General features: G+C 40.1%; 1 protein-coding gene across 2 annotated transcripts in view; it reads right to left on the reverse strand.

Annotated features, from left to right (window-relative positions):
* The window catches only part of Fgf14 (fibroblast growth factor 14), a 475,374-nt gene extending 457,595 nt beyond the window's left edge, over positions 1-17,779 (reverse strand). The window contains exon 1 of one of the 2 annotated variants that reach the window (XM_041666516.1): positions 16,762-17,779. In XM_041666516.1, the coding sequence (XP_041522450.1) occupies positions 16,762-16,969 (208 nt within the window). In that variant the 5' untranslated portion in view covers positions 16,970-17,779. The remainder of the gene's footprint in view (positions 1-16,761) is intronic. The other variant, XM_041666533.1, reaches the window with a different exon arrangement.
* Positions 17,780-18,205: the final 426 nt, after the last annotated feature.

An 18,205-nucleotide genomic window follows, 5' to 3' on the forward strand; every position in this document is an offset into this window, starting at 1 on the left:
AACGCTGAGAACAAACCCTTTCTTTATAAGTTGATTGTCTTGACATTTGTTATAGTGGAGAAAGCTAACACAAAAATTTATTCTCAGATTTTAAGAACAATGAGCTCTTTAGTCCAAATTCATTGCTAATTTAGTCCAATGAATAGGATTTCATGACATTAATATTAATGATATGAAGAAAGGGGAATGGGGAAGAACAGAGAAAGAGAAAACTCAATTTATTCCTTCACTAAAACATTGGAATATACTGTTTGAAAACAAGATTCTTATAAAATTAAGTTTACAGGACTTGGGACACTTGGCAAAGTGAGCCCCATATCAAACTGCAGATAGACCACCTAAAAGGACAAAAAATGTTGCCAGGCTCGGTAGCACATATTCATAATTTCAGCATCCAGGAAGCTGAGGAGAAAGGATTTTAAGTTCAAGGACAATTTGGGCTACAATTGAATTCATGTCTTTAAAAAAAAGCAAAATAAAAGAAAATTCAGGAATAGCTATGCCTCTTAGTTAGGGTTTCTATTGGTGTGAAGAGACTCCATGACCACAGCAATTCTTAAAATGAAAAATATTTAATAGAGGTGGATCACTTACAGTTCAGAGATTCAACCCATTATCATCATGGTGAGACATGGCTATCCTCCACCAAAGTCACACCTATTAATAGTGCTATTCCATTTGGGGGCTATTTTCTTTCAAACCTCAACCCCATAAAAAGCCCAAAACTGTCTAGTATAATTTTTAAGCTGTTTTTGATGACCGTAAGTCTAACAACTGAAAAATAACATTTGTAGCAACCTACATCTGAGATTTAACTTGTTGCTTTTAAATTATTGATAATATGAACTCTGCCTTTGTGACTCTGTTGTATATAAAATGTGATGGCCAACAGATGGGGTGAGGACACAAAGTCCAAGTGAATTATCTACTATGTATTCATAGCTATAAGTACATTTAAATACTTAGTGTTTGCCTGAAACTAAGAAGAGTACAAATCATAATTTAACCTGGATGTGCTATGTTAAAAGTAGCACTTCACTATGCATTATGTAAACAGGAACATTTTGCCATAATGTTATATAACAATTAAGAAATAAAATACCGTATTATTACCTGAAAATTGCTTTTCTGTAACTGAACCTGTTTCATTATATTTATTAAAAGTAACAACTTCTACTGTTTCCCATAATATGTTCATAAATCTAAAGTAGAGACAAATAAAAAATAATTCATAACAAAATACACAATTGTACTTAAAAGCATTTCTACCATTTAGCAGTGTTAAGGAGTATAAGAGAAGAAGCACAAAGATTTGTCTTATATTAAAATATTAACACTAAAATGAAAATTACAGTCAGACTGATATTAATATTTAGAGAGATAAATACTGCCTCTGTCTCTTTAAATAAGAAAATGAAAAAGAAAAGCCAAAAGTTTCAGAGTTAACTGAATGACTGTAAACAACCTTGCATGGGTTTCCAAAGGTCAGTAAGCACATGAGCACTGATAGGCACATACCCAGAAGACACACAATGAACCATGAGCCTGATGTGGCTACTTTATTTGAACAGAGTGCACATTGCACTTTTTAATTTATAATTATGCTAAGGTAAAATAGTCAGACCCTTTCCTTGATGCCTCAGCATCAAGTACTATGGCATTATGCAGTTAGTCTATCCCTCTCTCCCTAATTTGAAAAAAAAAAGTTTGATTCAATCACTATTCACTCACCCACTAAACACAGAATTTGTATTTAAATGGTGATGCCTCCCAAAACATTATATCTGCCCTCATCACCACCTAAAAGAAACCTATTCCCAATCCTGTATATATGTGGCCATGTGTATATACCAGCCTTAGAAAATTCTGATTCTAGCTCTAAATCAAAGAAATTGCTACCTCTAATTTAAGTCCTTATTGGTTAGATACTTGTAAGATTTGCTATTTAATAGGTTATCATTTTTAAAATATCATGTTATAAACTTTGTACCATTTCAAACATTAAAACATCTAGGACAAAGATATTGATCCCCTAATATATAATTCAAATTGTATAACCAAAAGAGTACAAAATAAACATTTATTCCCAAAAGTATTCCTGTAGCAAACTGTTCCTTAATGTATATCTCCACTAACAATAGCCAACACTGTTGGAAACAGAATAACACCTTAAATTACTGCAGAAAAAGATGCCTATAATGCTTAATATTGTCAGGTTGGTGGACCTTTGAATCACCTAAAATACACATCTCTAAATGTGCTTGGAAGGCAGTTTCCATAGAGGTTTAATTGAGGAAGGAAGATCCACCATGAACATGAGAAGCACTTTTCTAGGGGCTAGAGTCCCAGGTTAAGTAGAAATAAGAGAATGAGGAGCAGTAGTATTCATCTACCTCTGCTTCCTGGTTGCCAATATAATGTGATCCATAGACTCATGCTCCCACTATGATGACTATACCTTTAAATTATGAGTCACAATAAACATTTTCTCCCTTAAGTTTCTTCTTATCAGATATTTGGTCACACTAAGGAGAAAACACTACAATACAAATATGGTGCAAGTTGGTGAAAGAGTTCTTGTGTACAAATAATCTGTTGACATTTTTATTCCTTCCCAGGTGAATGTTTCAGTAGAACATCATTTTACAAAATAGCAGGTGGCTATCAGAGGAGAAAGTAAGTACACAGTTGTTCATTCCACAATGTGAAGACTCATTCTCTCCTTATTTAGAAAGTGATAAGGTCTAGAGATATGGCCCCAAACTATGTCACAATGTGCGCAACTACCTTTCAGCTTCGTGACTATGAAGGACATGAACTCAGCCACTAGCTACAGGTCCCACTTTACAAGGTCAACATATTATCTATGACTTTAATGGTAATATAGCCTCAATGTATGCTTCAAAATTATGGAGAATGCCATGGAGGTCATGAGAATCACAGGAAAGAGTTCTTTTGTGAAAATAGATTTAAGGACAAAATATCTACCCCATGACTCCAACCCTTGAAACAGCTTCTGAACCAGACAATCATCACAAGGATATATAAGCAAACCATCTTGTAATCAATGGACAGTATCTCCCCATGATGTGAGAACATATTTGTTTCCTAACCAGTATAACAGGCACAATGTTCTTATGCTCAAACAGGCACCTTTGTTAGAAGCCTCTTAAAAGTCTAGTGTTTTCTAAACTTCTATCCTAGCCACTACAGAGATACACCTTGTACAGATGTACTGGGTCACTGGACATTGCTTCTGAGGAACATATGGGACACAATGAGATGTTGAGGATGTGAAGCCCAGCCTGCCTGTTATTCTGGAGCAGTAAAGTCCTTTGTGTATGTTCCAGTAGTCCCCTGTCTTACAGTATCATCTTTGTAACCTGTGAAAAGCTTGAAAATTCCATACACTGAACAACTAATGCCTGTTAGCTTCAATTTATTCAATTAGAATGTTCAGTAAAACCCAAAACTTTACCATTAAATCCTACCAGTCTACAAACAGCGACACAGATGGGCCTCAAAAACATGAAGTGACACCACTCTCTGAAGAAGTTACTCTTAGCTGAAGATCTTGCAGAATAATTAACTTCTAGAACTTTTGTCATTGGTCATTGTGGCAACTGAGAATGTTTCAAATGGAACCAAAATTGTCTTTTCCTATTTTTAAACCTATATGAAAGTCATTTACTTTTTTTTCTTTTTCTCCTCCCCTCCTCCCACTTCCCTTCCCTCCCTCCACTTCCCCTCTCCCTCCCTCTCCAGTCCAAGGAGCAGTCAGTGACCTTTGCATCTTGCCTAACACCTTTGTGATTACTTGTAAAACTTTTAGAATGTATTCTTAACAATCCTGAAGCACATTTAATAAAAACTCAGAGACAGATATTGCGGTTCAACCTGAAGATCAAAAAAAGGAAAGCAGTGAACCACTGTCTTACCTTGACCTCAGTCTCAAAATGGTGATCCTGCCTCCAGGAAAACTCAAAATGAGATTGAGACTGAGAGCTGTCTCCTCCCATTTTATAATCTTCTCTAGTTCTTGGATTAAGGGTGTAAACCACTACCACCTGGTTTCAATGGCAAGCTAATGAGGCTAGTGGGATTAAAAGCATGTGGCATTGCTGCCTGGTCTGTAAAGCTGACAAGCATGGCTGTTTTACTTTTCTGATCTTCTGGCAAGCTTTATTTATTAAAATGCAAATGAAATGCCACTACCTAGTCAACTAGTTTCCACTAGCCCTAAAGCTAAAAATGTTATAACATTGAAAACCGCTATCTCCCACTGATCCAGTATTTACTAAATGTGCTAACTTATTGTTTTCCTAAATTGTGACTACAAAGTTAATGTAATCTTTTCCACAGATGAACAAGTTATTCGGGGTCACCAGAATCCGTGTTCTCACTTATATTTAGCTAAGAAGACATCATTTCGATCAAGGGCAATGTTTTACTTTAACAAAAGCATTATGCTGACTGAAAGAAACAAAATGAAATGTGAGAGTTTTTTGATTTAGTGATAGAATATTAAATTAGATGGAGGAATTAGAACGCTTATGAAAGAGAAAGGAGAATTTGTTCCCTTGAGTGATCAGTAATGGTCTAAATCCTAATTTGATTATTGGTTATCATTATAACCCATAACTGTCAAAATTCATCAAGCTATGAATAATGTGTATTTAGATTAAATTAAATCATATCCCAAAAAGTAATCATTAAAATTTTCTAGGCTTATAAAGGTTGAATTTGTAATAGTTCATATTAGCTTCAGGTCAAAATGACTCACAAAACCACAAGGACAAATATTGATGACTTTTACATAAATAACGCCTAACAGGCTTTGTAAAGAGGCAGCTGCAGTGTAGGAATTCAAGGGTATTTACTCCAGAGTTAGGTCACTTTGGTGTTTACTTGAATTTTTCACTTATCGTTTTGGAGGCTCCTAAACTCTTTATTCTTAGACTTCACAATTTTTATTGTATTTTTTGTTCTTTATACAATAAAATATGGTATTAAGCCTCTACCTTCTGCTTCTAACTCCTATATTCCCTTCAAGATGCTCCCCTCAACTTCATTTCTTTTTCCCCTCTTTCTGATAGCCCACTAAGTCTAGTTAGTGCTGCCCAAATGCCCAAGGGTAGAGGGCCATCCATGGGAGCATGAGAAACCTATTAATGGCTACACTAAAACATAAATGAATGATAGTCCGTCCTCAAACAGCTGTCAACTGACAATTTCTTCTCAGCAAATCAGCAAGTCTGATATTGCTATAGCAAATGAAGATAAGCCTCCACGCCACATTAAATTGGTTACTGTGCCCTTAAACAGTTTATAACATTCATCATTTATTTTATTCAAAGCATCTCCTATATTATCACAGTGTATTCATCTATCAAAATATTCCATAGTATCACCTAAAATTAATAATTTTTATATTTTTATTTAATTAACTTTTTAGTCTTCTATTTAATATCAATTGTCATATATGTAGAATGCAAGGAATTTTACTTCATTCAGTTGCCATGTAAATAGGAAAATATCTTTTTCTCTTTTTATTATTATTATTAGGAAAATATTTTTAAGTTAATTAAAAATATCTAAAGGCCTAAGAAATGAGCCATAGTGATCAAAAAAGGTAAAACTTGGGCATATTTCATTTCTGCTTTCAATTAACCTTGAGAGAAAACTATAATGCAGAATGATAATAACTGCTGAATGTTTAATTAGCAAAATTAGCAAGATCTCCCAGTTAACACAGCCTTTCTTTGCTTAAAACTTATAACACTTGATGTTCAAGAGGAACACAATGAAAGAAGACAAGGTTCAGACTGTTTTTATTTTAATCCCACAATTAGAGAATATTATTTTTGTTTTGGTTTTAAATCCTATTATTATAAAAGTACATTTCAATACTGTACTACATACAGAAAGTAGGAAGAACAGAGATGGTGAATCCTTCCAAGCTACACTTTATCTAAGAGGCAGTTTTGCAGAAAAGGCTATGGCTCACTTCACTGATCCACTATAATTGCTCAGACAACAAAATGCTACAGAAGGGAAAAGACATTTTAATTACAAGCATCTTTATTTACATCTGGGAAGCAACAATACACTACGTATATAAATCCAGCAAGGTTTGGGCTTCTTTCTCCTTTCCTGACAGACTGGAACAATCATCTGAAAACCTGGATTTTACTTGTACTGCTTGGCTCCTCAAATTGAACAATGTCTGTACAAAAGTGCTTTCTATTGACAGAGAACTGTATACAACCATAAAAAAACACTGGCTTGTCTTCATTATAAAGCATTTTCCATCCCTATGATTTTCAGAGTAAAATCAATAAAAATTAACTCATTATCTACAGAAAGGTTCTCAGTAATTTAAATTTAGACTTAAAACCTGTCAAAGTCAGGCAGATCAATGGAATCAACTTGAAGACTATGACATAAATCTGCACACCTATGAACACCTGATTTTTGACAACTAAGATAAAGTTATACAATGGAAAAAAAGAATCATCTTCAACAAAGTGTGCTGGCATAACTGGATGTTGGCATGTAGAAGAATGCAAAGAGATTCATATCTAACACCTCACACAAAACTTAAGTTCAAGTAGATCAAAGACCTCCACATAAATCCAGTTACATTGAACCTGACAGACGAGAAAGTGGTAGCCTTGAATACATTTGCACAAGTGACTACTTCCTGAATATAATACCGGTAGCACAGACATTGAGACTGAGAATTAATAAATGGGACCTCCTGAGACTGAAAAATTTCTCTAAGGCAAGGGGCACTGTCAATATGACAAAACAACAGCCTACAGAATGGGAAAATATCTTCACCAACCCCACATCTGACAGAGGGCTGATCTCTAAAATAAAGAACTCAGGAAATTAGACATCAAAATACCAAATAATCCAATTAAAAGTGGTATACAGATCTAAACAGAGGATTCTCGACAGAAGAATCTCAAATGGCTCAAATACACTTAAAGAATTGCTCAACATCCTTAGTCATCAGGGAAATGCAAATCAAAATGACTCTGAGATACCATCTTACACCTGTCAGTATGGCTAAGATCAAAAACACTGATGGCAGCTTATGTAGGAAAGGGTGTGGAGTAAGGGAAACACTACTCCCCTGCTGGTGGGAGCATAAACTTGTACAGCCACTTTAGAAATCAATATGGTGGTTTTCCAGAAAGTTGGAAATCAATCTACCCCAAGACCCAACTATACCCAAAGGATTCTCAATCATACCATAAGGACAATTACTCAACTATGTTCAAAGCAGTATTATTCATAATAGCCAGAACCTGGAAACAACCTAGATGCCCCTCAACTGAAGACTAGCTAAGGAAAATGTGGTTCATTTACACAATGGAGTCTTGCTCACCTGCAAAAACAATGATCTCATGAACTTTACAGGCAAATAAATAGAACTAAAAAAAAAATCATTCTGAGTGAAGTAACCGAAACCCAGAAAAACAAACATGGTATCTACTCACCCATAAGTAGGTAATATGAGCAAAGTATAGGAGAGCCAACCTACAATCCACAGCCCCAGAGAGGCTAGATAACAAAGAGGGTGCCAAAGAGGAGGTATGGATATCCCAGGGAAAGGAAAATAGAGGACATCTCTTAGGTGAGGGGGTAGGGGGGTGGGAACTTGAGGGAGTCAGTTGGGCAGGCTGGGTACAGGTTGGGGACAGGAAGGAGGGGGAGAATAATGAAAGAGAAGTCTTGATGGGGACCCATTTTGAGGTTTAAGAGAAACCCCCAGGGATCCACAAGAATGACCCCAGGTAAAACTCCCAGCAATAGTAGAGAGGGTGCCTGAACAGACCATCTACTATAATCAGACTACCCCAATTGTCATCGGAGAGGTTTTATCCAGTAGCTGATGGAAGCAGATGCAGAGATCCACATCCAAGCTCGGGGAGTCCTCCTGAAGAAAGGGAGGATGTTCTCTGGACCAGCACTTAAGCAGCCTGCGTGGAACCAACCTAGGCCCTCTGCATGGTTGTGTAACTTGGTCTGTTTGTAAGGCCCCTAGCAGTGGGATCAGGACCTGTCCCTGATAATTAGTTGGCTTTTGGGAACCTGTTCCTCATTCTGGAATACCTCACCCAGCCTTGATGCAGGCAGTGGAGCTTGGTCCTGCCTCAACCTGATCTGTCATGCCCATGGGAGGCTTACCCTTTTCTAAATAGAGATGAAGGAGGAGTAGATAGAGGAGATAGATTAGAAGTGGGAGGAGAGGAGGATAGGAGGCAGGGGAAACTATGGTCAGTATATAAAATAAATGAAATAAATATTAATAATAAAATAAAAAGAAACCTGTCAAAGTTTCTGACTTGTTACTAAGTTTCTTGAATCCTCAACAGGACAGTCTGGACAGCTTTTCAGGTTTCAAAGCAAAATCAATGTATTACTGACAAACTGCTGAAGGCTTAAAGCCTACAGACAGAAAATTCTAGACTCCTTTGACTTTCTTTACAAATTCACTGTTTCATTCAGACTGACTCCACTTCCTCTGCAGAGCCTTCCTTTGGGACCCACAGCATCTCTTAGAATATTATTTGCTTTCTTTATGCCCTTCCTTCAGTCTTGCCTGTCTCAAAGCTGTCTTCCACACTGTGGCATAGGGCTGCCACAATCACACATGATCTGTTCTTCTTTACCTTCTGACTGCACCACTTCCCACTCCCTATGCACAGCCCTACTCTCACTTCAGTTCTTAGTAGACTACTCTTATGTGCTCAAAGCTTAAACCATGCTGATTTGTTCATGCCAGTCCATCTTTGAAGTAGTAATAAGGGCGGCGGGGCTGCGTTCCCAGCACCCCAGCCGCCTGCTCGGCTAGCTTATGCCCCAAAATAATTACACAGACACTGTATTCTTTTAAGCACTGCTTGGCCCTTTAGCTCTAGCACTTACAGGCTAATTCTCACATCCCAATCAACCCATCTCTAATAATCTGTGAGAACCGGTCTTACCAGGAAGATTCTAGCCTAGTCCATCCTGGGTCGGAGCTTCATGCCGGGAGCGGGGCATGGCGTCTCTCTCAGGCGTCTGCTCCCTAGAGGAGAGCTGTCGCAACTCTGAGCTCACTTCCTCTTCCTCCCAGCATTTTGTTCTGTTTACTCCTCCCACCTATCCTCTAACCAATAAAATGGGCCAGGGCAGTGCCTTTATTAGCCAATGACCTTCCTCCATCACATCTTGAGCCTTTCTCTAGTGACTAACTCCTAACCAGTCATTATAATTCATTTTTGTTCACTATAACAAGCCTTCTATATTGTCATTGTTGATCCTTAGCTTTTCTTTCTCTGCCTACAGCTCTGAACTAGTATTGAGCCAGCTTTGTGTCTACTCTAAAATTCTTCATGCTAGAACTCTTCATCTTGCTTCTTCTGCAGCAACACCAGAGGCAAAGGAGAACTTTTTAAGTTTACTAAGTTTAGAAAACAGTGTGCTGGATACCTGCCTCTAGTGCCAGTACTCTGTTGAGGCAAGAGAATGGTGAGTTTATGTTAGTCTGGAATATACAGCAAAAGAGAAGGGGGGGGGGGGGATGGACAATGAATGCTTAACAAAGAACCTGTGGTCCTGAACAACTTCATAAATTTCGGAGTTGGAAGTATACCTGAGAATTCTCCTTTTTAAACTAATAACTGAGATGTTTAAACCCAAAGAGGAAGGTGGGGCAGTGCATTCATCCCATCTTTCAAAATGCTTAGCCGTTCCCCCAGGGAAAGGCATCTTGACAGAATGGATCAAGTGATAACACCATCTTAACAGCAAACTCACAGCTCTAGGAAACATTTGGGTAGCTCTTTGTCGTTTCTTTTTCCAGGTCTGAGGGGCATTGTCTGTGTTTGTGCCTACGGTTATGAACCAGCTTTGTAGTCACTAGTATTCCCAGTGAGAAGCCGACACACTAGGAAGAAGAGCAAGCCGTTCATGAGCTTGAAGGTGGCCCCACATCTGATAAGTACTAATTTTAAAACGCAGCTTAGATGTAGTCAACATGGACACAGGGAAGGGGACAGGAGAGACGGGAGTAGACTAAATGTAACGGTTTCAGAAATCAAAACTATGCAAGGTGGTACTGCTTTTAAAATATTCTTAATCAAATCCATTCGGACTGCACCCCGACTGGAACACAGAAAACTTCAGGAATGTATGCAAGTCTCCTGAAAGTAAATGAGGAAACAGAGCCTAGAATTGGACTCTGAAACAGGCTCCCAATCTCTGGCTTACACACAAAGAGGAGACAGCCCAGCTCCCTTCTGCAGCATATTCTCTTTAAAACAGCCTAGGGGAGGAACCGGCAGAGGTGGCCACCCGTGGGCTGGGACCGAGGTTCAGTTCTTGCGCTGTCATCAGCAGGTGGAGCTCCCTACCCTCGGGTCCACAGGGCAACCATGCTTCCAGCGCCAGGAAGGAATTGGGCAGAGCAGCTGCCACAGGCCTTGTCCTTGCTCACTAGTTGCTCTAGTCCCAGGATCCTGGCTACTGAAGTTCCCATAGCAACCACAGCACCCGCAAAGGGGCCACGGAGACACTCTAGGGGTCAGAGGTCATCTCCGTGGCAACAGAAACTTCCTGCGCGAAGGCGGCTACAGCGGCAGCTTCAGCCCCATTGTGCTGCTTAGCAGAGCCCCTGAGGCTCGAACCTGCGAGTCTCAGTCCAGCAACCCTGCCAGAAGGAAGCCTGCCCCTCGCAGCAGTCAGATCTCCAACGGGTTTCCACGTTGTGAACAGCTGCAGAGTTTAAGGCTTTGAACAGAACAAATAACGTTAACAGTTCTCTGGAGACCAGGGGCCTCCACCCAAAGCCATAGCTTCTACCAAGCTTTGTAGTCGCTGCCTGATACATACTCCAAGCCTCTCATTCATTCCAAGAGCACTGTGTCCCAGCGTCCTCCACCTTACTAAAGTGGCTCCTGGATAAAAGCAGGCTAGTTTGGTAGTTGGTAGTGGATGGAGCAAAAAAGTTGGAAAATCACCATTTTTTTTTTCAGCTGCAAAAGAAATACTAGAAGTGAGAAGGCTGCTTTAGAGACAGCTGCCAACTCAACAATGACAACAAATAAATAGATAAGTAGATAAATAATTAGATAATGAACAAGTAGATAGGTGGATAGCTAGATGATAAATAAATGCCACAAAGAAGGGTCCTAGGGTTTGCCTTAGAGAAAGGAGCTCCAAAGAGAAAAAGAAGAACAAAACACTCAACTTTTGAGGAAAAAGAAAGAAGAAAGGATCAGAAAATAAAATGAAGCAGACCTTGCCACATAGGGTACTGGAAGGGCTTCAAACTTCATTTGTGAATTTTAGGGACAAGTTTGACAGAGCGCATGCAATAATCCCATGACTTGGGTTTTTAGAGAAGGGTCAAGTATGAGGAATAGCCTGCATTGCCTCAGGTTTTTTGGATTCAGGACACTTCTGTAAAATCACTCAGGTATCCAAAGAGCCAGACATTGATGTCATTGCTGGCATTTTTGTTTACCTGCTTATATTTGTGCTTTTAGTTCTTTTGTTCTCATCATTCAGAAAAGAGGTGAACACTAAATAAACTTGACCAGCTGTCATACTGACAGTGACAGAATTCCGTGGTTCAGCTTTTAGAACTACCACCTTTTCACTATTCATCTTACTTAGTGTTTCCAAGTGTGCTGCATATTACAAGCAGAATCTTTGTCAGGAAATGGGAAGTGCAGTAATATCCAAAACCACTGTCAGTGCTTTCTATATAACAGGTTCTCTGTAAGCCTGTTCCTTGTTCTTCTTTTTGAACTCCATGTTCAAAAATCCTAGAAGTTCCTCTTTTTAACTTCCCTAACCACCTTTGACCAAAGTAAAAGCATTATTTTGTAGCAATTGGAGAAACACACAGGGAGAACATAAGGATTAATGACTCTTCCAAAATAGAATAGCACAATTCTGGAACTGCATCTCAGGAAATTTAAGAAATTGAGGCATCTTACTCAGAAAATGCCCAAAAAGTCAATGCCCAGGTTCAACTCAGATCTGGATCTACACATAAACCAAAGTTAAGGAACAATGAATGTATCTATCCCTGACCCACATTGACTTGAGGGTAGGGCTAAGTTGGACTCAAATTTTTTATTTGTTATTTAACTCTAGGTACCATTGTACCTAGAGTTAAAATACTAAAATAGTGACTATTTTAAACTACGCAGAGGCAGAATGTTTTTGCCCCACTCTTCAAGAAACACAACAGTTCCCTGTAAAGCATAAGAAACTATCTGAGAAAAAAATGCTTCCATTTTGATACATATACATAGCATTTATAGAAAACTTATGAGTCAGGGTGAGTGAGGCATGATGCCAAAATTAACAAAGGAGCAAAAACATTGGTGGTTGTCCTTGTTACCATTTGTATAAAACCACAGAAGTTTCCAATGCGTGTCTTGTTAAATTATGGATATTTTGGAAAGTGAAGCACAGTATACATTTAGCTTTAATACATTCAAAGAGTGATGCATCATTTGAACAACATCATCTTCACTATTGAAGGTGAGTGCACATTATTAGGTGTTGATAACAAGTTTTATACTTGTTAACTTGGATGTTAACATCTAGAAAAAAAAAGGAAATCCATTCTTTTTGTAATCCAGTTCTTAGAAATTCTTTAGAATTTGCTAAAAATGTCACCTTTGGTTCATAAAATGCCACTGCTCATTATGGCTCACTTTACCACCTCAGCAACTAAAACTTTCTGGAACTCAGTTTAAGAAGGTTACAAGAACTTTCCACCTGTTTCTTGTTCTATCTATGCTATCTGAAATTGATGTCTTCATTTGCTGCACACTTGGTGTGTAGAAATGCAGGTCTTGCCAGTTTGTGGCTCACCCAGCTCTACAGAACTCTTAAATAAGACTTCAGGGTGAGAATGATGGAAAGAGGGTGCTTATTCTTTCTTCCTTCCCTATCTCCCTGTTTTCTCACTTCAACAAGCTCTGACAGAACACCAAAGCCACGAGTCTGTGCAATGTTCCCAGGACATTATATAGAACCATGTCTAGGTAATTTGCTTCCTATATATCCTCCTACCACAAACATGTGTACTCAAGAACATTCTCACACATTGTAAAGTATTTCAAAATCTGAGTTTTCCAAAGTGTTAGCATGGTGAAGAGGCTTTGGGGTCTTTTATGTAGTGTATTGAGTACAGCGTGTGAAAGAGTCCCTGGCTTCCTTTGCTTGTTTTATAGATCTGAAGAGACAGCATGACACAACCTCATGCTTATCACTCATATTATTACCTTATAATTCTTTGCTTCAAGAGCAGTGACCTAGATTATTTTCTAAGCCAGCCTGTTACTGGTCATTCTAAACTATTTCACTGGTTAAAAAACAATAATAATACCGAACCTTCTCCAGAAAAAAATAAGCACCTTGTACTTAGTATTCTTCCTATTTAATTATTTGCCTAAAATAAAGTCACCTTTCATGACTCATACAGCAAAAGCTATAGCAGGTAACATTTCTTCTAAATGCACAGCTATTGCTCAGCTAGGAAATAGCAGAAAGTAGGACATTTGAGCACGTGTGTGCACCCAAATGTGTTCTCTGATAATCACTGTACTTTGAAGCACTAGATACTTTTGCCAAATCAGTAGATTTTACTTTACATTCAAACGTTGTAAACTATTGTGATTTAGTTTTTAAAAGAATATGTAACACAAATACATGCTGCACTTCTCCTCTCATTAGAGATCACGTAACACAACTACAGGACAAAGTAGTAAATCCTTCCCTTTATTAGCTGCTTATTTTTACACTAACCTGCTCTAAAACCTTTAGCCCAACTCCCCATACATGTTGATGATTTCAAGAACTAAAAATAATCAGTAAATTATTTTATAACTTGCAAAAATAGAGAAGAAAAACCAACTTAAAATATGTCTCTGAAATAATAAAGAATGCTTTGCACCAATTCCCTAGTGCTTGGCAGAATTCTGTCAAGATTTTTTATTTGAAACCAGTTAATTGTCCTCCTTTTAGATTTAAGATAATGTAATAGGTAGTAGTCAATCTGTTCTTTTTGCTTTTAACAGTTAAGAGGAGTTTAGTCCTTGTTTTATTTTTATTACCCAATTAATTTCTTAGTTGTATTGCTATCTTGGGATCAAAAGGCTGCAAATGATTATAGGTTTTGTGTTAATAGCAGGAAAATAGACCTCACCAAGTACAATATTCATAGGAAATGGCAGGCATGGGTTTGAGTACAGCTGAAAGGATCAAAGCCTTTTAAATAACAGTTGCATAGTTTGATACATCAATTTCTATTTTTTTTTAAATCTCCTAAATTCTCAGACTTCCAATATGAACTCAAATCTCTGGCAATCTAAGACTTAACTATCCTATTAGACTATGTGATGATGTCGTCAGACGTACCATAAGTTAACCCATCACTTCACACTCAAGTGAAATATAAGCTGCAAATTAAATTGCTCTGAAAATAGTCATTTGTTTAGTGCCTTCCAAAACACTTTGGAGAGAGAAAACTACTCTAGAGAGATGAAAGTAGGTGGGGAGGGGAAGTACAATAAAAAGATATTGAGCTGAGTGGTGGGGGGATTGGCATTTCCAGTAAAAAATATTTACAATAAAAACATAAAGACCTCGAAACAAACTTTCTGTTTTTTCCTACTGAATTATTTCCCACTCACCAAACAATATTTTGGAAGGATTGACTTCAAGGTACCTAGACAAATAGCCAAGTCTCAAAAAAAGAAGATTTTTTTTTAAACTGTGTTCCTTTCTCAGAGGAGAGCTAAATCTTTTCACAGAAAAACACAAGGTTTATACCCTTTGACCTGTCCCACTTTGGGAAGTCCTGCAGGCAGTATTTTCATGTCCAGGGCATGAACCAGTGCTGTAGGTGTAGGGGGGTAATTGAACCAGGCATCTATAATGTTAGACTGAATGCCAAGAATCAGGAGTATACCCTGGGCCTGAATCAGCAACGCTCTGCTAAGTAAAGTGTCCAGTCTGCTGTCCCTTTAGACAAGTCTCAAGATGAGAACACCATACCAGAGTCACTAAACGTTGGCTAGTTAAGGAACAGAAGAGTAAAAGGACAGGAAACAGTGAAGGAGGCTGGTTAGACAGAGTGTGGATCTAGAACTTAGGGACCCTGGTTGTAGGGTAGAGGCAACAACTCCACTGCAGCAGGGAACCTTCCTTGGAAGCCAACAGCTGCTTCCTCTCAGAACCTCCACAGTCCTCTAAGCTTCCCAGCTAGAAGCAACTTCCCTTGGCCTGAGCATAGGAACATCTGCCCTTTTGGACACTCTTTAACAACAGTCATGCACCTTGCCTTTTGCTGCAGAAGTGGTGCCTGCAAAGCGTCCTAGACCTCCACACCCACTGCCTCCAACCCCGCCCACCCACGCTCCACTGTTCTCCCTGCAGCCACAGGACCGCAGCCCCCTCCGCTCGCGTTTTCCAGGCGATGCTACATTTGCTAGGTTCAGAGGCTGGGAGCGAGCAGCCACTTGCTGCCCGTTCGTGGGAGGTCTGGATGCCAGGCCAGCGTGGCTGGCTCTGAGCTCCAGGTGTCAGGGCGGCCGCGGAGAGCCATGATCTAGTGCGCCGCAGTGCCAGCCTTAATCGCCCCGCTGCGGCCGCAGGACAGATGATTTCCCCGCCCTCCAGCACGACTACAAACCAAAAAAAGAAAAAAGAAAAGAGCTCCAGGTCTCTTCCCACACAAGGCCAGCCAGGGATGCCGCACACTCCTTGTGGACAGCAGGACTGATTTGAGAAAAGACTTCACCCAGTCTCCTTTGAGACAGCTGCCACCACCAGGCAGCCCTCCGAGCCTGGCTGCCTGAGGGTAACTCGCCCACAACTCTGTTAGTCCCAAATGCCTCATACCAGACACAGGGAAGTAAACCCCTGGGACCGACTCCCCAAATCACCTGCATTTGCATTTCTTATGTAATATACTGCAAGTTTCCCTGGTTGGAGCCCTTTGAAATCTAGGCGCATGATCTCCAGGAGGCATAAGTCAGGGACCCGCTGGTCATTCTGGGAACCACACACAGGGTTTCCACACGGGATTTTAAAAGGGAAGGGACTTAAATGGCATATACTAGAGGTATATGGGCTTGTCCTCTGGGTCCTGGTTCCCCCAGGCACAAGCCCTGCTCCAGTGTTGACTGTTCGCGGGCTGGATGTGTTAGAGGCAGACTAGGGAATGAGTTAATAACACCCAGAGCTGGACGGGGGAGGAAGGCGGGGGCTGACGGACGAGCCAGGTCATGAGGGAGGGGGCGCTTTTACTTTGCTAAAGGTGATGGGGTGGCGAATATTGTGCAAGCTAATCAGAAAGTCTAAAGCTACGTCTCCGGAGGAGCAGAAGTAAGGCAAGCTCTCCGCTCTTTCTCCTGGCACAGCCATAAGCCATAAGCCCTACAATATTCCACCAGACACGGGAGACCAAATCCATTTAGTGGGGGGATTCTAAAAAAGTTTCCTCCTCCCTCCTAGTGATGGATCGTGTCACAGCTAGGAGCTGTTGATCAGGGTTTTCGGGTCGAGAGGACGTAGATCCGGCGGTGGCTACTTGTTTATTCATGCAACACCTCTGTATGCAACACTGTCCGGGTTCCTTGCATGTTCCCTGGCCTGCATAGCAAAACTGCAGACCTAGCTCGGTGAGCAACAGACAGGGTATTACGAGGAAAAACAGAATATGATGCATGCTTTGCTTACCAGTTGGGTTCTTGTTTTTCTTAAGACTCTTGCCACAAAGACACTGCAGCATATGCGTTCCTTTGCTGAAAATGTTCCAAAGAAACCACATTGATTTGGGCGAAAAGCAACCCAGCAGCTTAGACACCCTGAGAAAAAAGAGGCCCTTGTGGTTGCATAATAATAACTTGAAATCAGTTCTCCTGAAGAGGGGCACCGGTTTTACCATAGGAAAAACGTTAATATTCCGGATCTTCTCCCAGTTTTTTCCCCTCACGTGGTATATTTCTTTGAGACTTCTCAGCGATTGTTTTTTCTCGGCCAGGGTGAATGATTTATCCCCTCTTGATCACCACTGGATCATGACCAAAGGGTTGGAGAGAAAAAAATCCTTTTTCACATGAAGACAAACCGAAAAAAGCAAAGAAATCCCAACCGAGACCAGAACTAATCAGGAAGAAGAGTAATGCACAAAAGATCCCCAAAGAGAAAATCATAGCCTTTTCCTCAATGGAACTGAGGATGGGCGGATCTGCAGAAGGCAAGCCGGATTCATCTTAGCGAGAGAAGTCTGCCATTGTGTAGCCCCTAGGAGAGAAGGAAAAAAAGGAGGGGGGGATGGAAATAAAAAAGGAAGAAAGAAAAGAAAGAAAGAAATAAAAACAAAACACCACCACACACACTCATACACCAATACCACCTCCTAAATGGATCTGTCAGCCAAAGACTGAGCCTTCTCTCTCCCGCGGCCAATTTTTTTTTTCTTTCTTTCTTTCTTTTTTTTTTTTTTTTAAGTAAGCAGTCACCAGAGCTCCGTGGGGTTGGACTGAAACTGCAGTTCTTAATCACGAAGAGAAGATGTAATATAGATGCCCCCTCCCCTTGTCAGTCTCGTAGTAGGTAGAAAGCGCCACAAATTTCCTTCCTCCTTCCTTACACTCTTCCTTCCAGTCTCCAGGCACCGTGAGCATGAGGAAAATCTCTCCTCCGTATTTCTCGCCCAGCCTTGGCTGTGAGTTACAGGCATTGGAGGGAGGAGGAGTTGAAGTTTGCATTGAAAAGACTGGCTTTCCATGACGTAGCCACGTGCTTTCAGACCCGTCACCAGTGAGGTGCCTCAACCAGCCTTGGGAGGGACTGTGACTGCAGTGTGTGCCACCCCTCCGGAGCGCTCCCCTCCGCCAACTCCAGACACGCTCGGTCCAACCCCAGAGACCCTCTTCCTCCTCACGCAGCTCATAGGCCTGCTGCTGGCTCTTAGAGTCAGGCTCACATCCTGCTGTTAAAAATGAATTTTAAAAATATAATTAACAATTATAATGAGCAAACCTTAGAAAATACACGGGGGAGGAGTTTAATGGAATTGCAAAGAGCCAAAACCAACTCCACTTTTCATCCTCAAAAGCAGCATTAAGGCACCTTAGATATTAAGGAAAATTCAAGTCCCTTTCTTTCTTGGGAAGTA

The sequence above is a fragment of the Microtus oregoni genome, unplaced genomic scaffold, assembly GCF_018167655.1.
Source record: "Microtus oregoni isolate MIOR12 unplaced genomic scaffold, Mior012 000001F_ref0000356, whole genome shotgun sequence".
In the NCBI taxonomy this organism is placed as follows: Eukaryota; Metazoa; Chordata; class Mammalia; order Rodentia; family Cricetidae; genus Microtus; species Microtus oregoni.